This window comes from Chenopodium quinoa, unplaced genomic scaffold, assembly GCF_001683475.1.
Source record: "Chenopodium quinoa cultivar QQ74 unplaced genomic scaffold, ASM168347v1, whole genome shotgun sequence".
Lineage (NCBI taxonomy): Eukaryota > Viridiplantae > Streptophyta > Magnoliopsida > Caryophyllales > Amaranthaceae > Chenopodium > Chenopodium quinoa.
Genome location: NW_018744718.1, coordinates 288189 through 314221, shown reverse-complemented (window position 1 = coordinate 314221; position 26033 = coordinate 288189). Strand labels below are relative to the sequence as shown.

The following is a 26033-nucleotide window of genomic DNA, read 5'->3' as shown; positions in this document are numbered from 1 at the left end:
CATATGCTGAAAAGTTTCAGTTTGATTAGATGCATGTGATGGTAAAATTATATATAATGTACAACTAACCACTAAAAATTGATCCCAAATTCAGATTATCCCAAATAATGAAACGGGTAGAACACCCAAAAAAAAAATACAATGTACAAGGCAATTACGACAACACCCAATACAATCTTTATGATTCATATCATATATATGAATCAAAACATATACATAAGTGCGTGATTACAAAAGATAATGTCGAAGATACTAACATAACAGTATTTGATATGATTTGAAATTAATTATTAAGAAGATACCAAGAGATGTATTGATGATATATCTAATATAACATTTCTATATTTGAAATGTGGATCGATCAAATATAAAAAATAAAATTAATACCTCTATTGATTGTACATTTCCGGCCATTTAATCCTACCAAAATATCCTTAAAGTGTGTTCTTTTCACCTATTTTTCACTAATCTGAACTTGTGAAACTTATTTGATTTTATCTTAATCAACATGAACTTTTTTGAGCAATTAAACTTATTAGTTGTATATTGAACTTTGGTAACCCTTGTGATTGTACATTTCCAGCCATTTAATCCTACCAAAATATCTTTAAAGTGTGTTCTTTTCACCTATTTTTCACTAATCTGAACTTGTGAAACTTATTTGATTTTATCTTAATCAACATGAACTTTTTTGAGCAATTAAACTTATTAGTTGTATATTGAACTTTGGTAACCCTTGTTAACTCTAATCTAAGCTAAACTTATATGAAGTTTTCAATCTAAATATATCAAAACTTATTTTTCCTTCATTTCGTAATTCCCCTCTTTGTGTCTAAGAAATGTGTGTTAAGAAAAAAAATCTTTCCATTATTAGATCTTTTGTACACTGTATGTATATCTTCTCTTCACATCTTGCACAAGGATTTCCTAATTAGGGTGCATCCATTATTCATTATCTTTCTTGCACAATTTTATATCACTAGTGTTCTTTAGCTCCTTTCTATATAAAAAGGAACAATCACTATAGTCCATCCATATACACAATAAACAACAACAATAATAATTCTCCTAGAAAAAATACACCATATATATATTCTCATCTTTTCTTGCTTAAGCTCATAACATTACTCCTTTTTGCCAACAATGGAGTACCTTGAAATCTTTCTAGTACTCCTCTCCTTACTTCTCTTTGGCTACTCCTTTCGTAACAACATCGGGCTCCCGACGAATTGGCCTATAGTTGGGATGCTTCCGGCGCTCCTTATAAACGCACATCGAATTCACGACTATTTCATTGAAGTCATGCTAAAATCACAATTGACCTTTTTTCTTAAGGGTCCTTGGTTCACCAACATGTACTTGCTCGCTACCGTTGATCCGGCCAACGTTCACTATATAATGAGCAAGAACTTTGGGAATTATCCAAAGGGTCCTAAGTTAAATGCAATTCTTGATGTACTAGGAGATGGAATTTTTAACACGGATTCTATTGTTTGGCAATATCATCGAAAAATGGCTCATTCTTTCCTTGGTCATCCAAAGTTCCATCATTTTTTGGTCAAGAAAACATGGGATAAGGTGGAAAATGGACTTATCCCGGTCCTTGATCATGTGTTAGAGCATTCTATCGAGGTCGATTTGCAAGATTTGTTTGCAAGGTTCACGTTTGATACAATATGTACCATCATTATGGATTATGATCCGAGGTCTCTATCCGTCGATTTGCCTAGGGTTCCATCCTCAAAGGCCTTGGACGATGTTGAGGAAGTGATTTTCTATCGCCATGTTGTGCCATCTTGTGTTTGGAAGTTCCTAAGGTGGTTGGATGTAGGAGAAGAGAAGAAGCATAGGAAGGCTTGGGAAACACTTGATGATTTCATCTATAAATGTATAGCTATGAAAAGAGAAGAATTGAGTAAGGAACAATTATCTAAGCAAAAGGAAGACAATGATGAGATGAGTAACGATCTATTAACGTTATATATTAAACAGGATGAGAATCATGAGACTCCACTTGGTAATCTAGGCGATAAATTCTTAAGGGATACAATTTTGAACTTTTTTGTAGCAGGACGTGACACAACTAGTGTCACGTTGACTTGGTTCTTTTACCTCCTTTCACAGCACCCACATGTCGTTTCTAAGATTAAAAAAGAACTAGACGGTATAATAATAAATAGGACAAACTTTAAGGAGGTGAGTAGCAAGTTAGTGTATCTTCATAGCGCATTATGTGAAACTTTACGATTATACCCTCCAGTTGTGTTTGAGGCCAAGTCCCCTCTTGAGCAGGACATACTGCCAAGCGGCTACCATGTGAATCCGAACATGGAAATTATATTCAACATGTACGCGATGGGAAGGATGAAATCTATATGGGGAGACGATTGTTATGAGTTTAAGCCAGAAAGATGGATAACGGAACAAGGGAAGGTTAGACATGAGCCATCGTACAAGTTCTTAGCCTTCAACGCCGGGCCAAGAACTTGCCTAGGGAAAGAAATGGCCTTCACACAAATGAAGATTATTGCGGCTACCATAATCCAAAACTATGACATTGAACCGGTAAAAGAACATCTTGTTGTTCCTAATCTCTCTATAATTCTTCACATGAAGTATGGGTTTAAGGTTAAGGTACTTCGTTCTCAGTGATTATTAAACCTAATATAATTACTGAATCATGTATAGTTTCCGTTGTTAATTTAATGATTTTTGAGTGTTTGTGGTTGTGCTTGAATAATGTTACGTATGTAATTCAACAAGCTACATTGATGAGAAGTTGCACCAGTACTACTGCATTATCCGTCTTATTGTAGAATTTATTGCGTTATATGGTATCACGAAGTCGTTTGGTACTTTCTTTCCTATGATAGCATTTAAGCATTATCCTTAATATTTCATGTATCTTAATGTCTCAACTCTCAACCATAATAATCTTTAAAATTAGAATTTTAATTTTTAACATAAATCTCTAGACTTATATACCATAAAAGAGCTTAAATTTTAAATTAAATATTAATTACACCAATTGATACATAAATTTGTCATACATTTCTAATTAATTTCCACAAAGAGAAAGTTAGGAAGAAGGGGTCTCCTCGGAGTACCTACAAATGTAAATTGATCAATAAAACGCGACATATTTTACGTTGCATTAAATGCCGCATATAATTATTACTCTAAAAATTAATAATAAGGTAATTTCTGATATGATGTCACAAGACTCACAACTCACAAGCGCCATAAGTTCGACCATTATTAACACAAGTCCCCAAACTTTTCATAAGTGTACACATAATTATTGGAAGTTTAAAAGGTTGACAGAAATCAAAAATTTTGTGTAAGGCTCTGTTTTATGATAGCGTTTGAGGTAGCGATTAGTGTTTTGACTAGTCAAAACACTACTAAGAAAAATTTGAGAGTGTTTGGCAAGGTAGCGTTTAGAAGTAGCGGGTAGCATTTGACAAATTTTTATTACTTTTTAATTAATATTTATATGAATTTTGATATATTTTAGTATTGCAACCGCTACTTTTGCCAAACACTCATACTATCAACCGTTACTTTGACAGCTAACCTCTACTCACTACTAATTGACAGCTACTCGCTAACTTAACAGTACCCGCTACTCGACCGCTAAAAGCTACTCGTTACCGCTACTTTTGTCGAACAGGACCTAAGTGTATATTATGACTTATGAGCCAAACATTCTTGACAAAAGGGTAGAGCCCATTAACATCTTATCTGAATATCCTCATTTAAAGTCATGTACAAGTATGTTTTTGTCTTTAACTAGTAGAAATCTTGATGATTGATGGGAATTGAATAGCTTGTATAGACGTCAAACTGTTTTATTGCAACCATTTGGTCGATATAGGAGGTGAACATTAGAACTTATTTTACGTTGATGATAAAATTTGTAATTTTTATGCATTTTGCTTAATAATTACTCTATTTTCAGGTTGAATCCAACCGTTGAATTTATATGCTTGTCAATCTACACCTTTTATCATTAATATTTTTGATTAAAAATTACAATTATGAAAATTGGTTTGAAAATATACATTGAGATCAATACAAAAAGAAAAAAAATCGTTTTATCTTTTTTTTTTTTAAATTTTTTTTTAATTAGAATCACAAATGTAAAGAAAAAACAACTTTTCAATTGTTTATAAGCTTGACATTGATGTATATAACTATGTAAATTAGTATATATCAACTATTTTATATAATTTCACATATATAATGATATAATACTATATTAAAATTAAACTTGTGTGTTGGTAAATACATCCGATCAAACCAAGTTAGTTATTCTAAAGCCAAAAGAAATAAATATGGACAACCAAATGATGGAAATTAGAGTTGGGCATGAGTCAGGTCGGCACGAGGATCAATTAGGCACTACACGAAAATGATCCAACCCAACACAAGAGGTACATCTATGTGGCAGTGTGTCACGGCTCATGGGTTATTCATCGACAATCTTTTTAATTCTAGCATAACTAAGATGGACCAATGTGCAGGTAAACTCGCTTATTTATGATATTTAAGGGTTCGCTGATACAACATGAGCCCAACATAACCCGATTTTTTTCGATAACTCAATTAAAGTACAACCCATTTAAATATGAGATATGCTGACATAACACGTGAAGTTACATAATTATATGGATTGGCTCGTGGCCAATTGAGAATATTAGACCAAATGAAGCAAACGTGGTTAGTTAAGAGCTATAGAAATCATAAGGCCAAAAGGAAACAATTGGATCAAATTCCACCCAAAAAAAACTCCTATCTTTGTCTCTCTCTCTTCATTTCTACCTTTGCTGCATAACATTCAGCAGCCTGTTGCAAAATTCATGCTAATATTTCAGCTTTAATGGCATTTTCTGGTATTTCAATCCTCCCCAAATTCCATCATCTCCCATCTTCAACTAAGTTTTTCCCTCCAAATTCTCAATCAAATTCAAATAAATCTTCAATTTTGGCGCGATTTTCCAACGGTCAGCCACCTTCTGCCACCAACGGTCTCCCTCCTTCCATTTCAGGTATTTCTCAAATCTCTATTTCTTTTAGTTGATTCAATTCGTAATTTTCATTTGCTATTTCTTGATTTTGGTTTAATTGATCATAATTTATGCATTACAGTTGTGGTACCTAATTCCGGCCAAATTATGGTTTACATTCATATTATTGTTCATTTGATGAATTATTTCCAGTTCCAAAGTAGTAACCCTTAATTTCGATGGAAATTTGGGATTAGGGTTTCGATTATATTGCTTTTTTAAATGGTGCATTGTCTAGTAGAATTATAAACATTGACATTAAATTAGGGATGTTAAATTGTGAAGTTGCTATAAAACTGTTGTAATTTGGTATCAGATTAGGTCTGGCAATATGTTATCCGAGGCAATCTAATGAATATGTAAACTATGAGGGTGGTTTTGGCAAAGGTATGTTGGATCCTAAGAGGTGAAATTAGGTCTTAGCGTTGTCATTCGAGCTATATGCAATGAGCTTGTCATCTTAGGCAACCTTTTCTTTGCTCTACGGAGTATGGACTATGCCACTGTACTAGAATGCTTGGGCATTAGGTGTTGTGGGAAGATTTTTGGTACTCAAGAAGGTAGCCATTCTGTTTCTCTTGTGTTTTGACATAAGCTTTCATAAAAAATTAGGACATGAGTTATAATCTTAGTGATGGGATGTCGTGGAAGGCATCCGATTAGATTTCATGTAAACATGAGTACATGACGTTATGTTAGGAACAAACGATCAGGTTAACAATAGGCATAACTTTTCCTTGCATTGCTTCTTGTCTTATGTGTAAAGGCACAATGAAATTATTGGAAATACCTTAATTTCCCTACATTCATCCCTATGTTTGAAACTATATATATGATGAGGTGGACAGGTGGTTGTGTCAACCCTTAAACAAAAGAAATCATATTAGTTTTCCTCTTGTGAATTAATTTCCTGATTTCCTTCAATTGTTTGTTTGTTTTTTTTTTTTTTTTTTTAATGCTTCGAAATTTTTTTACTCTTAACTGATTTATACTTTGATAAAGTTTACTAAGTGGAGGTAAGATTGTGAAAAAGCTAAGGTAGCTTACTAAGTGTGAGAACAAAATCCAGCCCTAGGAAGAGTACTCTTGAAAAGTTATCTAGGGTGTGCTCGTGTACATGAGTGAGGACAAAGTGCGCTGAAAGGATATGTCTAGATCTATGGTCTAGTCATTGGTCAAGGACTTCACAAGGGAAATTTAAGATGGTCTTCTATCCTCCTTAAGGTTGTCGTATAAGGATTTCTCATCCTTGATAACCTTTGGATTGCTCTATGTTAGGTTTTGTAATAAATTATACTACAGTTGTTTGGGTGCATAAATATCATGAACCCCTTCAGAAAGACATGCTTTAGGATCGCAATTCAATGTAGAGGAAATTTGAATTGCATTTTCCTACTTGCCCATCATGCAGGCAGATCTGAAGCTGATGTAGTAGTCATTGGGAGTGGCATCGGAGGACTATGTTGTGCCGGACTTCTAGCAAGATATGAGCAAGATGTTCTCGTGTTAGAAAGTCATGATCAACCTGGGGGTGCTGCACATGCATTTGAAGTTAAAGACTATAAGTTTGACTCTGGACCTTCTCTGTTTTCTGGATTTGAATCAAGAGGTCCTCAGGCAAATCCACTTGCGCAAGTAATCTCCTTTCTTCAGTCTCTTTAACTTTCGACTTATGTTTTCTGTAAATGTTTCTAGATCCTTGATCTTAGTATTATACTTTGTTTGGCAAGATAATACTAGCATGATAGATCCAAGTGAATCACAAAAATGGTAATTTCGGTAACAACTATACTTAATCCAGAAATGAACAAAAATAATGAAGAGTGAGGTAAGCGAAAAACCTATCTTTTATTAGGACCACTAGAAGTGAATGAGCAATACATATTTGTCAACGATGTTTACTACCATACCTTCATATCAAAGAATAATTTGAACCTATATGCAGAATATCTTATAGCTTCCTTGAACTCTATTATTTTCCTTCTTGCAGGTGTTGGATGCCCTTGGTGAAACAATACCCTGTGCAAAGTATGATTCATGGATGGTTTATTTACCTGAAGCAGATTTCTTGTCACGAATTGGACCCACAGAATTTTTGAAGGTGATTCCATAATTGCTAGTGTGTTCTTTTTATTATTCTAATATTGTACTCTGTAATAGTTTTAATAATTTTGTGAGGGAGGGAATTAGAGTACATCATGAAATGGAAAATTTTAGTGTTATTAATGGGGAGGAAAGAGTGAATCTGCTCTGTTTGTTGCACTTACTCTATGAATATTGTAGCCAGGTTATAGCTACAAAGCCTTTCGCTGCCAAATTATTAATTCATAAAGGCATAGTATTATTTCTTAAGAATTGTACTAATTTGTTTTGACCTATAAAGAAGTATGGTACTCCCTCAGTTTCCAAAATATGTACCTATTAACTGTTGTCTTGGTTAAAGATCTCAAAATTAGATCACGAATTTTAACCAATATGCAAGGGAAAAACAACAGTCATTTGGGGTCTTGTTAAAATCGCCTTGAGTTGTAGTTTTTTCTCAAAAAGTATCTTTTTGTTATTGTTGGTGATACGGAATTAAAGTATTGACGATTAAAGAAGAAAATCGAAAAGTGTGAAAAATTAGATGGGTACATCAAACGAAAAAATTAGATGGGTACATCAAATGCCAACATTAGGAGATATTAGCAAATTATTATTTGCTGACTAGATAGACAAATGACTTTGGCACATCCATTCTTTAGATAGATAATTAGGCATTCATCCAAGGATAGAGTGTAAAAAGTATCTCTTGGCATATACGAAGTATTGTTTGACATTTAGGTGTTATTATATTTTAGCTTTAATTATATCAATTGCCCTTATTCCAGTTCTAATACAACCAAGTAGATTTACAGGATCTTGAGAAGTACGCAAGTGCAAATGCAGTGCAAGAGTGGAAAAAGCTTCTTGTGAGTACCACTGCCCTCTCTTTTCTGATATTAGAACATTTAGGGGGGGCGTCAAGATCCAAAGGGTCTCTGTTATGTCTTGAAGTATGTTATTTTTCTCAGTTTTTGTGTCCCAAACTAAATGTGGTAAATTGATACTGAAGAAGGTTTCACTCATGTCAAAACTGCTATCTCCTATCTGGTATTTATAGCTGTCATAAGAAATGATCACCTATGCTTCATATAGTGATATAGGAGTGATGATGAACCCAACTTCATGAGCTTATTAAGCTTGGCTCAGTCCTTAACAACTTGAGCTCAATTTTGATGAAAGTCATAAATAATAGATAGCAGTTTTATTTTGTGCAATAGTCAAAATGGGTAAATAAAATTGAAAAAGTAGGGATTCTTCAACTTTTATGTACAACTTATAAAGACATTTTTTTTATTGCAGTAGCATGAATTTCACAAAAGTCTTGTAAGAGTTTCAAGTAGAAAAATAATTTGCTTTGAAATATGACCTAAAGTAGCATTTTGTTTGATTCCAAATTGAGCTGTGAATTTTGAGCTTGCCATTCTCTGCTAAGCTCAGCTCCTTATTACCACAAGCTTGGGAACTGGTAGGGCATGAAGGCATGATACTTTTGTGAGCGCTATTTGCAAAGACATCTATAAAGTTATAACAGGCTTCTTTTATAACTCATGGCTATGAGGAACTCTAGTGTAATGCGGTACATGGAAGTCTATAGTAGGGGAATAGATGAACTAATCGTATTGATCTCTTAACAAACTGCTACTTGTAACAGGATGCCATACTGCCTCTCTCTACTGCAGCAATGGCTCTCCCTCCTTTGTCTATTAGAGGTGATCTGGGTGTCATTTCAACTGCTGGAGCTAGGTATGCTCCTTCTCTATTGAAGTCTTTTGCTGCGATGGGACCTCAAGGAGCTTTAGGTGCAACAAAGCTTCTCCGACCTTTTTCTGAAATAGTTGATTCGCTGGGACTAAAAGATCCTTTTGTACGGAACTGGGTGGATCTTCTGGCTTTCCTTCTGGCTGGTGTCAAATCTAATGGTATTCTCTCAGCAGAGATGGTAACTATTACCCCTATGTGACCAGCTCACATCTTTAGCTGCATGAAATATTATGAAATTATTCTCATTTCTCACATTATAATGGATGTTTGTTAAATACTTTGGTTGCATTTTCAAAATTTGGCATTGGCTCTATAAAAAATGAAGACCAAAAATCTGTCTTTGTACTACATTTCTGGATAACAGCAAATTTGATGTGTTGAACTTAACTCAGTAAGGTACTGGAAAAGTTATATATTCTTCCTTTTCTTGTATTTGAAGACAATTACTGAACCAAGGAAATGAGCAATTACAGTCTGGAAAGTGCCAAGAGCATAGTCTCCTATGTTTCTAATTTACAGTCGAAGATGACTTGCCTAGTAAGATATCTAATTCCAGTGGATTGAGTACTGAAGTGCTTATTGTCTTAGATACACGACTCTATAACAATTAGTACATTGGAATTGTATAATACGTAGTACATTGATCCTCTTAGGTGAATTACATGTTCACCTTTTTAAATCCTTTAATGATTTAGTCCTTGCATTGTGAAGATGTTGTGACAAATAATCACTCACTTTATTTGTTCCTATTCTGCAGATTTACATGTTTGCTGAGTGGTACAAGCCAGGATGTGTTCTTGAGTACCCCTTACATGGAAGTGGAGCAATTGTTGAGGCCTTGGTTCGTGGAATTCAAAAGTTTGGTGGAAGGATCTCCCTTCGCTCTCATGTTGAGAAAATTGTTGTTGAAAATGGAAGAGCAGTTGGTGTTAGACTCAGAAGTGGTCAAGTAAGTGGATAAAGAGAACGAGATGGCAGATAGATACATCTGCTGTGTAGAATCTTATGTTTATCTGCTCTCCCACAGTTTATACGCGCAAAGAAGGCTGTTGTCAGTAATGCATCAATGTGGGACACCGTGAATCTGTTACCGGAAGAATCTGTACCCAAGACATTTCAAGAGAGAGTTAACTCAACCCCACAATGTGAATCTTTTATGCATCTTCATTTGGGTTTTGATGCAGAGGTGAGCTATCTTCAGTTCTATAGTCTGCTTATTTCTGGTTGGCTTTATGTTGTGCCAAAATTCTGTTCACGTTGTTGCTCTTCAGTTTTCATGATAATGTTATGTTGAATATGCATGTTTCTGCAATTTTCTCTTCCTGTCATCTTCCATCATACTTGTCCCTTAGCATGATTATGGTACAGAATGTTTGTACCATTACTTAAGGCTTGAGCTTTCAGGGTTTACGTGAAGACCTGGGTATTCATCATATTGTTGTGAATGATTGGACGAGAGGAGTTGATGCAGATCAGAATGTTGTTTTGATATCAGTCCCCAGTGTTTTGAGTCCAGATTTAGCACCTCCTGGTAAGCATGTACTACATGCATACACACCAGGAACAGAACCTTTTGAAATATGGGAAGGGCTTGATCGTAGAAGTGATGAATACAAAAAACTCAAAGCAGAAAGAGCCGAGGTGAATCTCCTTATTCTCGCTGTTCATCATCTTGTTGCATTTCTAACTGATCTTTTTTTATCTGGTCACAACATATGTGTTAGTTGCCTTGGCTGTTTTTCCCTCACTGGGCTCTAAAGAACTGTAGAACCCCCAACAACCCATTATGAGTTGCTTCTTGTTCATGCACTAGTTTGCAAATCCCCCCCCCCCCCCCCCCTCCTCAATTCGGAAAGAAAATTATGGAGCCACCCTCTCGTCTCTATACTATAACACCCTGATATTTGAGGTTGATATGGTATGTACGAATTACTTATTGATAACTTGTGGTTGACCATTATCTTGGAAAACAAATGGTGTTCACTCCCTACATTTACTTGGTATTTGATGAAAAAGATCATTTGTGAACACACACAGGTAATGTGGGGAGCAGTAGAGCGAGCACTTGGTCCAGGTTTCAACAGGGATAAATGTGAGGTAAAGATGATTGGTACACCATTAACACATCAAAGGTTTCTTCGAAGAAATAGGGGAACTTACGGTCCAGCAATTGAAGCTGGCAAAGGCACTTTTCCTGGGCATGCAACTTCTATTCCACAACTATACTGCTGTGGAGATTCTACATTTCCAGGCATTGGAGTTCCTGCTGTTGCTGCAAGTGGAGCCATTGTTGCTAATTCCCTCGTTTCTGTATCTCAACACTCTCAGCTTCTTGATGCGATTGGCATCTAATATTATTAGTCGAATACGTGTATACTGTTTTAGCTGGTATATAAATCTATTCCTCATTGCATACTAGAATTTTCAGCATTCTGGATTGGTTAAACAAATCCTGTATATCAAATGTATAATTCTATTTTATTGACTCCGAATTGAGATGTAAATGATCAGTTTCTCTTGAAAAACTTCATCCTCAGGAAATGATCTAGTGCAACACAAACAAATTCATTCATAACTTGTTCATTAGGGAAAAAAAAAAATCTAGTGCATATGAATTTCGAAATTGACTACAGTATCGCATTGGTCAAGTTTTGTAACATAGCATACAAGTAGAACATACATTTATGATAAAATGGTAACTTTTTAAAAATATACGCTAGTTCTGAATAAGAGGTTGGAGGTTTAAAACTTTAAATAACCTACAAATTACAATGTACAAATGCTACATCAACATTTATACTTAAAAATCTTAATATTCGCCATCCTTGAGAAAAAGAACAAGAACTCCAATTCCATATCTTATACTTTGTATATGATGATTTTTGCCTCAATGTGTATTTGAGGTAAAGATGTTCATGTTTCAACCAGAAATAATTAATAGGAAAGTTGTTGAATTATCTATGTCATCAATTTCATTTTCATCTTGAATATAGCAATAGTTCTTGAAGCGAGAACGAGCTAAACTTAAGTTAGAGCAGTAGTTGGGCCTTAACCAATGAATTTGAAACAATCAACTCACTTTGTTGTTTATTTGGAAATTTGAACTAACACTTTCATCAGTTGGAACCTTCTTTTAGAGTAGGCCACTTACCAAAATTAATAATAAATCCCCCTAAATTAGAAAAAATTCGTAAGATGACTTTATTAATGGTAATTGAAGATGAGTTTTGATCCACGTGAGTTCAATTAATATCTAGTAGTACTCCGTAATATATTAACGTGCACATACTCTAAAGTGAACTAGGTTGATTTGATCTACTCGATATGTAGGACATTTATTTAGAATATATATTATGCACAATTATAAGGTGCTCCTTTTTACAACTTTTGCTTGTAGAATATGTATTCTTAAAAACCTTAATGGTTAAAATTTAATCTCACAAAAGTAACCTAAATAAATTACAACCAATGATTTTACATAAATTGCGTCAATAGAACTATAAACATACATGTTCAGGTATACACTTGTATACCCTTGTTGAGTTGTTGGCTTGCATAGTTGCATGCATGCTGAAGTTGCCCATGGCACTATCCATAAGGTGCATCATCATCTTTCTGAATTCCATTTACTTGAACTATATATTGTACACATTAACTTATTTAAAACTAGTATTAATTTTCATGAACTTAAATCTAGTTAATTTGGAGTAATTATAGTTATGAATTGTCTTATCTTTTATTGTTCCGTAACTTATCTTATCTGAACTTATTAACTTTTATAGATTACAGGTATTTTCCTTTAAAAAGGTGAGGTGAACAATCATTTTGACTTAAAGGGTGGTATCCAAGACCTACAAATCTCATCTACATCATTTGTTTTTATGTGTCTTACTATCTGTCTACATCCAAAAAATACAAATATATGAGTTGGTTTAATTTTAAGTTTCTATATGAGAATATGGAAAGGTAAGCCAAATAAACCTAAAATAGGGAGTATTGCCCTAATATACATCTCTATACTTTCCCACCTAACTAACTATGCTTGTTTAGTGGGCACTTGAATTCACTTCTAATTTCTCCATCATTTATGGGCGGTTAAATTAATAGATGAGACTGAAGCTCAGAAAACTGGGGGCAGAATTTGCTCAACGTATAGAAGATGGGTGAAGATTAGGGAGAAAATTAAGGTTATTTTTTTTTCTTAATCTAAAATATTAGATGGGAAGATCGTAACATTATCAAACATTGCTGCTTGAGTTAAGTAGTGTTTTGACTTGGTGACAGTGATGAAATTAGGATATTAAAAACAGGATATCAACATTATGTTTGAGGTATTAGAGACTATGAGACTGTAAATTACATAGTATTCCATACAAATAGTATAAGTATTGTATATTTTTAAGAGAAAAAAATGTACACGTATCATGAATCCATAATATGAAGAGTCGACTGATGCCTCATCGTGACTTTTCCAATGCTTAGTGACAATAGTACAACTCTAAAACTCATACACTCATCCGTCAAAAGTTGTTGTCAAGCATCCCCTTACTTAGCCTATGATTAAACCATAACATCGATGCTAATACAACTTAATTGATTATCTATAAATACTGACAGGTTTACATTGACATTGGCGTTACTCCTCTATTAAGTCATCAAAATTTGCCATTTCATTTGGCATCAAAACGTACTAGCAGTGAATTAGTGACACATTAGTGATAGTTAATCTAAACACAACAAGTTAGAAACTTGTTTAAGAAATAAATTACTATCTAATTAAGAGACGTAATTTATCAGTGGATAGTATGGTAGTTGGGCTACAGTACTAGGTTTCATACTTTGAATTGTATCACTATTCCCTTTCCTCTCCCTATGATAAGGAGGCCCTTCTTTACTTTACCCTAACATTATGGAATGTCACTATAGAACATGTCAGTATTATGAAAACACATAATATTATAACTATAAAAGTATTGTCCTTGTAAATAAAAAATAAATAAATAAAATATAAAAAAAAAAAATTTACTCTAAGAAAATTAAACATAAAAAAAAAAGTATAACCCAAACCACTTTTTTTTTTTTTTTTTTTTTGGTATTTAAAGAGCCACGAGGGCGAGTGATTAGAATTGATCTCAGGATCACCTAAAATCTGAAAGGAAGCTTTAACCACTTGAATTATCTCTCACTCTCAAACTAGTCTTATGATTTTATAATTAAATGCTTTAATTTCATTTATTTAAACTCTCAAGTCACAAAACTCGATTCCATGACTATGTATTATGTGATTTACGTCATAAGTTATACAAATTAAAGTAATATTTAACCATTGTCCACATAAGTTAACAGAAGGGCCATACGAGTAGCATACTAAGCGTATGGCTTTTAAAACAAGAATATATCCAAGTAGTAAAAAAATCAATTTGGTATGTATGTAATATTGTAATGCTTGTAGGGTTGTAGCAGTAGGTGATAAACTGCTGAATGAACTAGATTAAGTTGCACCAACTTATTTGGTCCCACAACTATCAACACCTTAAAAGTTATTTAGATCAACAATAATTTCCACTTGCTAACCAAAAGCTTGAGTTGATTTAATTAAATGATGTAGGGGAAAATTCAGCGTCATTTCACTGTCTCTGAAGAGCTACTTTAACTAGCAACAGTCCATTTATTAAGAACAAAAAAAGCTTTACACACTTTTTAAAATCTAGCCATTTAAGGGACCAAATAGCAAATTCTACTATGTACAGTTACAAAAGGAAAATGGATATAAATTACTCCGTACTTCTTAATTGTTACTCCGTATGCGTATGCTTAGATAATGACATTCATATTATTCGAGACAACCCAAATTATAATGGTCTAATTTGAAATGAACCAAAATTGATCAAATGCAGATGGACAAGGCCCAAAATTTTACAAGACTATTGTTGATTCATCTATAAGCAATATGACAATAGAATTGAATATGATCAACTAGCTTAACTTGAATCAATATGATCAAAACAAGTTTGAATCAAACATATACGATTTGACTCCTGTTTGCCATCTTAATTTAGTAAAATGCTTCAAGTTAAGGCTTAGATTATCAAAAAAATAAAAAATAAAATATCTAAACTTACTAATTATGAAAAGACGTAAAAAATAAATATCTTTAACACTCTTCAAATCTTCAGCAACCAGAGCTAACTCGTGCCCTTATTAATATTGGATCCTTATGAAATATCTTTTCATTACAACGACCACGCATACAGGCTATTAAGCAAATTAATCCAATATTGCTACTATCAGTAAAATTACAACTTTTTTCATTAGTATACAAACACTAGACATACACCACTATTCATGCTTATATAAGCACTTTTAGGTGAATCTGTTGAATCGTAGCATTGGGTACTCTTATGGTAGATAGGTCATCCAATCCTAACACACCATTATACTAATTAACCAAATGTGAATTAACATTAAAACATTCAATTAAATTTTTCCACCTAAATTATAATACTTGCACGTTCAAGCAAAAGTCCCCTTCATCAAGCAAGTAAATTTTGGCCCCACCAACTTCATTAAATAATGCCTGAAATTTCTAATTAAATGAAGTCCTTCTATAAATAGGGTTCATATTTTCTCAATTACTTGCATCCAATCACCAAAACATTGTCTTTTTTACTTAAAAGAAAATTTTGTCAAATGAGTTCAATCCAATATCCTGAAATATTTCTTGCAATTGTATGTTTTTTTTTCACTTGTTTTTTAACAAGACATGGCATTCCATGGAATTGGCCTATTGTTGGAATGTTACCAAGTCTTTTAATTCACCTTAATAGGGTTCACCACCGATGTGTTGATCTTTTGCAACAAACAAATTGCAACTTTCTACTCATAGGTCCATGGTTTGCTAACATGGACGCCTTGATCACGGCCGATCCCGCCAATATCCAATATATTATGAGCACCAACTTCACGAATTATCCGAAAGGAGAAGAATTCCTTAAGATATTCGATATCTTAGGGGATGGTATCTTTAATTCCGATGGGGAATTGTGGAAGTTCCAAAGGAAGATTACGCGGTCTTTGATTAATCATCGGAGGTTTATTCGATTTTTAGTTAAGGTTACGTATGATAAGGTACAAAATGGATTGGTTCCTATACTTCAACATGCATACAAAGATGGTCATGTTGTAGACTTGCAAGATGTGTTTCAAAGGCTTACCTTTGATTCTACATGCTTGCTAGTCACGGGCCATGACCCGGGTTGTTTATCACTCGAATTCCCGGATGTTCCCTTCTCGAAAGCCCTAGATGATGCGGAGGAAGCAATAGTCCATCGACATGTTCTCCCCGAAAACTTTTGGAAGTTACAAAAGTGGCTTGGATTAGGGCAAGCGGAGAAGCTAAGCCGAGCTTGGAAAGTCCTTGATCACTTCATTGATTGCATTATAACAATGAAGCGCGAAGAACAAAAGAGTGGGAAAATACCAGCCTTAAAGGGAGGAAACGAAGAAGAAGGAGTCGATCTCTTAACATCGTTCCTAAGAGAAGAAGTCGAAACAAGTGCAATCGATATAACCGAAGACAAGTTCCTAAGAGATACGATCCTAAACCTTATGCTAGCAGGACGTGACACAACCGGTTCCGCTCTTACATGGTTCTTTTGGCTAATAACACAAAACCCTAAAGTCGAAGAAAAAGTAAGAGACGAACTAAAAAGCATGATTATACCAAAAGAGGAAGCAAATCAATGGCATGTTTTCCAAATAGAAGAAACCAACAAGCTAACCTATCTTCATGCAGCAATATGCGAGTCATTACGATTATACCCTCCTGTACCATTCCAACACAAATCTCCAATTCAACCCGATACCCTACCAAGCGGCCACCACGTAACCCCAAAGACCAAAATTTTGTTTTCTTTGTACGCCATGGCGCGTATGAAGGGCATATGGGGCGAAGATTGTTTCGAGTTCAAGCCCGAGAGATGGATCACTAAGGAAGGCAAGATTAAGTACGAGCCACCTTATAAGTTCTTATCGTTCAACGCCGGTCCTCGGACTTGTCTAGGGAAAGAAGTGGCTCTTACACAAATGAAGATGGTTGGTGCAACTTTGATACATAACTACAAGTTTCATGTTGTTGATGGACTCCATGCAGAACCAGATTTATCAGTTATTCTTCATATCAAGCATGGATTAAAGGTTAATGTTAGTAACAGATGGAGTATTGCTTGTAATTAATCTTAGAAATTTGATGTTCTTATATTATTTTATTTTTATAATTATATATTATATATTTTGTGTGAGTCGACAATTGTATGGGAAGCCATGTTATTAAGTTCTGAACAGCAAACAGTTAATGCAAAAGATGATAGAATTCTGTAATATCAGATTTTATGTATCCTTTATATGATGTAGTATGTACTTTATATATGAAATATAGTATCAGAATTTATGTTAACTATATAAACCGTCAGACAAAAAAAAAAAAAAAAAAATACAGTATGTTTATTTATTACAGTATAAAAAATTAAGGGGAGTTTATTTACTACAGTATCTTCGACTTCTTTTCTCAACTCCTAACTGTCTAGATTTATAAGGAATACCATGTTTGTGAAGAACTGAAGGATATCAAGGGCCCTAACAATCGAGGAAAGAATTTTGACCAAGGGCGTGTTCTATGATTCTATCTACCACTTTTTCACTTATGTAGACTTATGTAAACTTATTCAAACCTAACTTAACTTTTCAAAATTGAACCTATTAAAACTTATTTTAGTTATAAGTTGAATAAACTTCTCCAAATCTAGCTTAACTCTTCAAAACTGAACTAGTTTCTTATTAGAACTTATTTTAGTTATAAGTTGAATAACCCTTATTAATCTAATCAAAACTTATTTTTCCTTAACTCGTAAGATGTCTAAGAGCTTAGAGTGGAAAGTTAGGAAAGGTAGTTGTCTTAGAGTCATTGTCTGATTAGGGACCACTAGGTAAGAGAGGGCCAATTCTGAATCAAGCAACGGTCTTCAGCAAAATGCTCAACTAACCTCTAGGCTTCCTAGAATGGTGCATAAATCTGTGAACTGTCACTCTAGGAGTCAGATTATTTACTACTCAAGTGTTGTTTCTTCTTCAAACTAAAGTACCAGTAGCATTGAAAGTTTGAAATTACTCAATAGCTCCCTTTGTTATGTGGGGCTGTGTTTGCGCACAAGTTTCAAGAAGATTACAAATAGGTAAAAATGAGTTCGGGTATCTTTTAAGAACTTATTCCCTCTGTCTTTAAAAAATCACCCACTTAAAAAATACGCCTCATTTTTAATAGAATAAGACAATAGAGGTAAGGTGGTCAATAGGGTATATGAAAAAATGAGTCCGAGTATCATCTAAGAATGTATTCCCTCCGTCTTTAAAAAATTACCCCACTTAAAAAACACACCTCACTGTTAATAAAATAAGACAACAGAGCAATCAAAAGGGTATGTTGAATGAGTATATTATACGTAGTATTTACTTCTTTAGTTCTACGTAGTATTTACTTCTTTAATTCAATGTGATATTCAATTTTGGATTTGGAGCTCATAGTATTGTAATTTAGGAGATTATTCTCACAGTTCGGAAAGAAAAAAGGGGTTATGAAGCAGTTTCCCAGTACATCAAGTTTCATATGAGGCGACACGACTCCCTTATGCCTGAGTGGCTACGTTTATACTTAAGTATCATACATGTTTCTTGGTGCTAAGTTAGTGTCATTACGTGTTATTATCCTTGTTTATAGTTATATCTGATGTTTGTTGCGCATATTGTGAAGGTTAGTCTAGATCAAGTCTTGGGGCTTCGGACGCCCTACGTGCAAGCTGCACCCGCCCTGTGACAACCTGCTACATTAAACCTCACTTTAGCAATTTAGCCTACTTTCCCTCAATAAGGACCACACTTTAAAGCTTTTTTGTTGATAGGCCTTCAAACTCATACTTTTTTTTATTTCTCCTAGTCCAGCCAATTTGTATCAAAATAGTAAAGCCCAAATGATATCATAACATCGGTCCAAAGTGTATAACTTCTAACTATTATACTGAAAATAGGCCCAAATCATGCCTCCCGTGATTTCTCCATCTTAATTTTTATGAAAGCTTAGGTAAACCATAAACCAAAAAAATAAACCTTTTTTATATAGCACCAAGGAAAATTTCAACCCTATACGGAGCGTTTGAAATGTGGGAATGGGAGTTTGGGGATTAAAAGGTGGAAATGGAATGGGAATTAATTGATGGTAATACATGAAAATATGCTAATACCTTGTTTGGATAGTGGGTGGGAATATATATGAAATAAATAACAATTTTACAAAAATACTCTTACTAACATTTCTTTTTCATTCATTTCATTAATGGCAAAAATGTCATTTTATACCTATTCCCATTCCCATCTATTTACTACCATTCCCATTCCCATCAAATAAACAAGGCTTTTTTCTTCAATTGGGATTAAAACTCCCAATCCCCCCTCAATTCCCACATACCAAACACCACCACAGGGTGCTCTCATTTGCTTACTTTTTGCTTGTGAAAGGCAAAGACTGCAGCGGAGTTGGCCACTCCTCCACAGACTACCAAAGGTAATCTTCAGTTCGAGCGGGTTTCACAATTCACTTTCAGTCGAAATTTTGGAGCAAACTAATTTTTCCTTGCTCAAATGCCCTCGGTTTGCTAATATGGACATAATGGTCAGCCTTAATGATTGCCAATCAACTACATCATGATATCCAACAAATCTAACTCCCCAGAAAAATCTCAGCTTTGAAAGATACTCCGTATTCAACATCTTGGGTTACAGATCTTCAACTGTGACTGAGATTTGTGGAGACACCACAGACAACTCAGTATTTTATAACAAATTTAATGATTGTGCTCTCCACAATGAAGGCTACACAGGCTAAGGTGGAACAAAGGCTAGACGGTAGACATAGATAAATAGGGCAAAAACATGACCTTATTAGATGCGTTTCAGAGGTTAATGTTCGAAGCTACCTACATACTTGTTAGTTGTTATGGACCATGATCCAGGTTTTAAGAAGAGACAAGATCTAAGCAGCAAAATTATAATATGAACTTCAGAAAACTGAGAAGGTAGGTCGACCTCTTGACATCAAACTTTGGTGCAAAGAAACTATACTAAAGAAATGTTACCAAAGCAATATCGTAAAAGGAACAAAGTTGTGCAAAAGAAACAAAGTAATTCTCAAGTGAGATTAATGATGCCAGTGGGAGTTGTAAGACTAGATGGGTGCTGGAACAGCTAAAGCCACATGGCTATGTCCTATTTTGTATGTGATCTAAAGTGAGAGGAAAGTGAATAACTAGCCAAATAGTAAGCATAAGGTATGCGATCAAATTCTGAGCTAACTTCAAGTGTTTACCTACTCGTGCCATTATTTTTGCCCTCTTTCATCAAATTGCTAACCTTTACAAGTTCATGTGTATATCTTTAAGACACAAGGGTGGAAATGATGATGTGTATACTAACTCTCATGAGTCTCATCACTCTTTTTTCAGAATAACAATGTTGAAAACATAGATGGGTTCCAAGCAAGTACTAGTGCAGCTGTGACATTGCTTGATATACATATTGCTAGGAGACAATAAAGAAAGACATTTGGGGTAAATGGACTATGGTCACTATTGATTGACAAACAACAATAACAAATTTACAAGTTCAGATTCCAAAACTATGAAAATCAAAAAATAGGGAAAAATGAGAAATGAAAGTATTCTATAAATTAAGAGAGATAACCTAGGCGAGATGATTCAGTCAAAGGCTTCTCAAACTGTGCTATAACAGTCTCCTCTGCCACAGTCCACCCATCCCAATTGGGCATTTCAGAATCCACCCTCTGAAAGCAGCACTGTGAATACCATACAGCATACACACCAATACACCATAAGAACACTAGAATAAAACACTCCAAAGCAGGCAATGCATCTTGCAATTAGCAAAACAATAAAAGAGTAACACAGAACTAGGAACAGTGGCTGCACACACGGTGAAAGGAAGTTGTTGCTGATGAACAAATTAAGCTATCATAAATAAACTAGTAGCAGCCATAACAGGTCCACTAGATAGCATACGATGATGAAAGAAACACAGCTCAGTGACTACCTAAGGGCATGCTTGGATTGGGGATAATGAGTTGAGAGGGTAACAGTACAAACAAGACACAAACAAAGGAAAATGAAAAAGAGTAGAGGTGGAGGTCCATGGGCTGAGAATCATGAGATATTGTAGTATGAGGGAGGAATGAGGGAAATTTAACCCCATTTTAGGGTTATTGTTACCCGATACCCACCATCCCTAAAATGGAGGTACAAACTTCTCAGCCATGGCTTATAGTGGACTGGATACTATGCCTGATTTAAAAATGAACAAGATGCTATGGCTCTGCAACTCGCTGGAGTGAGGTAAGCCCAAGTTCATATCAAAGCAGAAGAAAAAATGACTGGTGGATAATTTCTCAGCCATCGCTTACAGTGGACAAACGATGTTTTGCTTTAAACTTCCCTCTACATCTTGCTTGTTTTGGAGTAGTATGAAGGCAATGTGTATTAAATCTAGGTTCTCAAAGAAACAAACTCTCTGCTCTTATAGAGGTAAGGCTTCATGCATTTTAGATGACCCACTCAAATTGGAATGATTTTAAGGTGTATTTCTGCGGCAATTATAAAGCAAGCAGCAGCTTGATTGCTTTCTAGTATGCTAAGAACAGATAAAACAAAATTTACAGTATTAACATTCTTACCTTTGAACATGTATATACAATAAGTGTCATCCAATTCCAATTCTCCAACAAATCTTTTTGTCCCCCAGTAGCTCCTTCTTGTAGAAAATAAACTAACGGAGACATAAACTGCAACTCATGATGTCTTGGTTCACCACAAAGGCCACATGTAGTAGGCTCAGTCACATCTCCACTAGCCAACAGTGGTTTTCCTCCAAAGGAATATCTAAAACAAAGCATTGTCAGAAAACAACTTTTACATGCAAGAAAGGAAAGGAGAAGAAAAGAATAGTAATATGTAATTAGTCTACTATATCACAAGTCACTAGATCTAGAACATAATATCCTGCCGCTAGCAAACTTTCTCAACACTCCCCCCCCCCCCACGCACACACACACTTCCCTTCTCTTTAGGGACATGGGTGTGCATACAGCAAACTTCGCACTGCTCTGACTTTGTTATAGCTTATGATGTTTCATTATCTTTTGTCCTCTGTAGAATAGCTCAACCAGGAATCTCTGATAATTGAAGATTAAGAATAGGCATCTATAATATACACGTAATGTAAGATTGAGCCATTATTATTATCAAGATCAGACCAATTCTCCACATCTTTCTGGAGATTAATACCTGAAACATTGCTCAGGGCATTTGTCCAGTCTTTTCTTGAACTTCAGGTAGATCCTATCTGCATTTAAAGCTCGGTCATACTCATAGCCTTCCTCTTCCCAGGTTTCTTCCTGTATTGGATCAGTATAGTCCTTATAATCTTGTGCCTCCTTGACTGAAAGTGAAGGATAATTTGAACTAACAGCTGATGGATTTTGAGATGATTTATCCTCTTGACTGTATATATAGAAGCAAGGCAGCACTGCAATCAATCCAGAAATTATTCATCCTCGGAGAAGAAACAAATTAATTTGTAATGACAGAAATAAGTACAGAAAGAGTCGGAAACAGGAGTCCAACAAAATAAAAAATGACAAAGCAGGGAAATAAGTAGAAAAGGATGAAAAGAACTGCTAAAACTTAAAAGTGCTCCAAATAAGCACGAAGTAAGACTTATGCCATGTTTAGTTCACCTTATTTCAGGACCTTATTGTTTATTTCAGGTCAGAAAAAATATTGTTTTATGTAAAAAATTTATCGCTAAATATCCACATATTATTACGAATCTGACAAGACTCCACTTGATACATTTTTTCTTTATAGATTAGCATATATATATAAGGTCAAAGTTTGATCAAATCACACAATCAAAGATTTATAAGCATCACGAAAGGGTCTGCTACTTATAACTCCACTAACAAACCTTGTCAAAAATGATCTAAAAGGGAAGTTGGACAGGACAATCTTTCCATAGTATAGGGAAGTATGTGCCATAAACAAGAAGCAGAAAAAGAAAAAAAAAAAAAAAAAAAACACCTCTACAACAGTAGCAAAAACAATACGCAAGGTAGGAAACTCCATAGAAACTATGTTTATCCATAATCACAGGACCTTCTTTGAAACCTTAGGTATCCAAAGAATCTGAATAAAAATTTAAGGGCCTTTACTACCAGCCAATTACTTTGTAACTTCCATCCTCTTTTCCTTCATCACTGCTACACCATGATCTACCAATATTATCACCCTTTTACAGGCAGCATATCTTTTTTGGGTAAAGGTAAATTCTTAAGACCATAAACAAAGTGAAACCCTTGTCCCTAAACTCCTTGCTGGAAAAGAGTTCAGGTTTATTTATTCATCATTTAAGCAACTACTACCCTTTTTAAGAATGGAATTACAGATCCTTAAACTACCAATTACTTTATTAGATTATCATTTTTTGAACCTTTTGATTTTATAAAGTTCTAACTCTAGCATTAGAAATTAAGTAGGGATTCCAGACTGGTCCACTATTCCAATTACAGGACAAGATATACCATCAAGTCCTAAAGAATTTGCACACTTTAGAGTGTGTCAATATTTGATAACTTGTAGTTTTTTAACCAAGTGCAAAAGAAAGGTTAAGGAAGTAAGGAACCACCAAATGAGTCAATAAAATCCAAATCAAGCTCAAGTTCATTTTTTATACATGTCAAACTTACGCAGGAAATTAAACAAAGAAAATTTTCCACAACAGCCATTGATTTACCTATTGTTCGGTACTTCGGTTATGAGACCAATGCTAGGAAAAGGAGGAGGTACAAACTTTAGGTACAACCCTAGTTGTGGTAATCAATATGTCACCATCTGTCATGCAAGAAAGATTAGATGCTAACAACTATTTGATGCTCAAGTCTAGACAGAGTTTAAGAAATTATTTCTGCCTTCAACCGCCTTCTTAAAAAATAATGTGTTGTTCAAGTTTCTCAGCATTGAGTTCAAATCACTCTACAGCAACTTAAAGTCGTATAGACAATATGTTACCTAAACATAATTCTGAGTTATGCATTCAAAACTCTAAAGACCTGAAAGAGTTGTTCTGGAAAAAGTGAAAATCTTACCAATAGTACCGGAGTCAACTTTTCTATGATCCAGCTTTAATGAAAGAGGTCTTGAATTAGTCTTGGTTTTTCTTTTTCCTTTTTGTTTAGTTCGCTTTGAAGCAAGGCTTGCAGCTTCAAAAAGAACCTTACTCAATTCCTCCAGGCTTATATCATCATCTGAATCCTTAATTTCAGAAGCTGGAGATGATACAATGGAAGGACCTGCTTCTGAGCCAACAAGTTCTGGTTCCCCACAACTGCCAGGCTTCTGAACACGAATAGCACGCCAGCTATAAGGTCATCAAACTCATGAGGAAACAAGCAATAGAACACTCAACTGTAACCATAAACACTCAAAAAAAATTACAAACACGGAAATACCTTCCACAGGGTGAATTCAGGCAGCCAAATACATATATTACGCGCTCTTCAATCTTCAGAGCTGAATCATGAATTGGTGCATATACCTATAATTTTAAAAAATGACTATTATCTCGGTATTCAGATGTTTTAAAGAACACACATTATCCATCTCTTAGAACAATTACCTGTGAAATTAGGCACATTTTTCTGTTACACAAACCACACTCGAGGAAATCCGATCCTAACAATGACTCAGGGAAAGGCCAGTCCTACAACAGATGCAGTAAGATTAACTAATACTCGTACTCTCCGTAATTCGTATTAAATCCGAAATTAAAGGGTGCCGAGCAATCGAAAATTTAGTGTAAGCAATAATTCTTACAGGATAACCTCCAATTTTTGTAGTATAATGATCAGCAATCCCTAGATTATCATCAGCCCAAGGTCCAGGTAAACCAAGTATCACCTCCTTCATAGCTTTATCTACTAGAAAGGTAAATACAGCAATCAAATACTTAAATTAAAGTTGCATAAAAGTTATTAAACTTCATTCCCAAAAGATTATACTATAAACATTACAAATTATCACATAAACTCAATTCACAATAATATCTCATTTTATTAAAAATAAATGAATAAAATCCCAGCAGAAGAACAATTCTTTCCATACTAACCTTACAAGATTGAAGCAATAATCTGCAAATTAACAAAAAGTTTGTTAATTGAATTATACGTAACTTTTTTTGTATATGTATATTGATTGGTCTGCGTTGGCTACTACTGTTGGATTCGAAGAAACGATGAAGAATTAGAGAAAATAATTTAAGTTGAGAATGAAAAAAAAAAAAAAAAAAAAAAAAAAAAAAAGAGGGTTTAGGGTTTAACATTTGAGTTACCTGCTGCTGCTTTTCAAGTTTCCTACTTTAGGCTACTTACATACAGTCTTCTTCTCCTTAATTTGGGTATGTATTTCTCTCGGAAAAAATACAAGCTTGTAATTAAATGCCATAATTTTGCACCATTTCATGATACCCTAAAAGTCAAAAACTATTGTTGTACTTTTGCTCTGCTCTAGTGAAATCTGCTTTTGGATTAAAAATAATTAATAATAATAATAATAATAATAATTAATATTTAATAATCAAGTAATTAATATTTAATAATCATAATAATAATTAATAATTCACAATAAAAATAATTAATATTTAATAATAATATCAATTAATAAATAATAATTTATAACAATTTCTAATATTTAACGATCATAATAATAACACTTAATTTTTTATTTTTTTTTTGAGGGAATCATAATACTTAATATTTATTAATAATACTAAATATATAATATTATTTTATAATAATAACAAATGATATAAAATAGATATGTGCTTGTAATAATTTAAAGATGTTAAACTATTGTCTTTTATCTTCTACTATTAAGACATGTTAAAAATGGTACACATCTGTTTATGTTTTCATTCACCTAAACCAATGGTATGCGCTTCTTAATAATA

At 34.2% G+C, this 26033-nt stretch overlaps 4 protein-coding genes across 8 annotated transcripts; 3 read left to right on the top strand and 1 right to left on the bottom strand.

Annotated features, from left to right (window-relative positions):
- The first annotated feature begins 830 nt into the window (after positions 1-830).
- Positions 831-2867, top strand: LOC110703207 (alkane hydroxylase MAH1-like). The gene has a single exon (XM_021880963.1). The coding sequence runs from the start codon at positions 1144-1146 to the stop codon at positions 2650-2652; it is 1509 nt and encodes a 502-aa protein (XP_021736655.1). The 5' UTR covers positions 831-1143; the 3' UTR covers positions 2653-2867.
- A 1846-nt stretch (positions 2868-4713) lies between these two features.
- Positions 4714-11452, top strand: LOC110703206 (prolycopene isomerase, chloroplastic-like). The gene is made up of 9 exons (XM_021880961.1): positions 4714-5051; positions 6481-6704; positions 7060-7170; positions 7967-8020; positions 8806-9093; positions 9673-9864; positions 9943-10101; positions 10320-10556; positions 10953-11452. The coding sequence occupies exons 1-9, from the start codon at positions 4883-4885 to the stop codon at positions 11265-11267; spliced, it is 1749 nt and encodes a 582-aa protein (XP_021736653.1). The 5' UTR covers positions 4714-4882; the 3' UTR covers positions 11268-11452.
- A 4116-nt stretch (positions 11453-15568) lies between these two features.
- LOC110703205 (alkane hydroxylase MAH1-like) lies at positions 15569-17347 on the top strand. The gene has a single exon (XM_021880960.1). It carries the CDS (start codon positions 15606-15608, stop codon positions 17148-17150), a length of 1545 nt encoding a protein of 514 aa, XP_021736652.1. The 5' UTR covers positions 15569-15605; the 3' UTR covers positions 17151-17347.
- Positions 17348-20570: 3223 nt separating this feature from the next.
- Positions 20571-25511, bottom strand: LOC110703204 (probable 20S rRNA accumulation protein 4). 5 transcript variants are annotated; one of them, XM_021880956.1, is made up of 9 exons: positions 25416-25511; positions 25194-25299; positions 24902-25002; positions 24705-24788; positions 24538-24623; positions 24175-24446; positions 22316-22556; positions 21706-21910; positions 20571-20814 (listed from the first exon to the last, which is right to left on the bottom strand). In XM_021880956.1, the coding sequence occupies exons 3-9, from the start codon at positions 24992-24994 to the stop codon at positions 20689-20691; spliced, it is 1107 nt and encodes a 368-aa protein (XP_021736648.1). In that variant the 5' UTR covers positions 24995-25002; positions 25194-25299; positions 25416-25511; the 3' UTR covers positions 20571-20688. The 5 variants fall into 5 exon arrangements, with proteins under 5 accessions (XP_021736648.1, XP_021736651.1, XP_021736650.1 ...); XM_021880959.1 differs by having other exon boundaries at positions 24902-25005; positions 25194-25215; XM_021880958.1 differs by having other exon boundaries at positions 25194-25215.
- Positions 25512-26033: the final 522 nt, after the last annotated feature.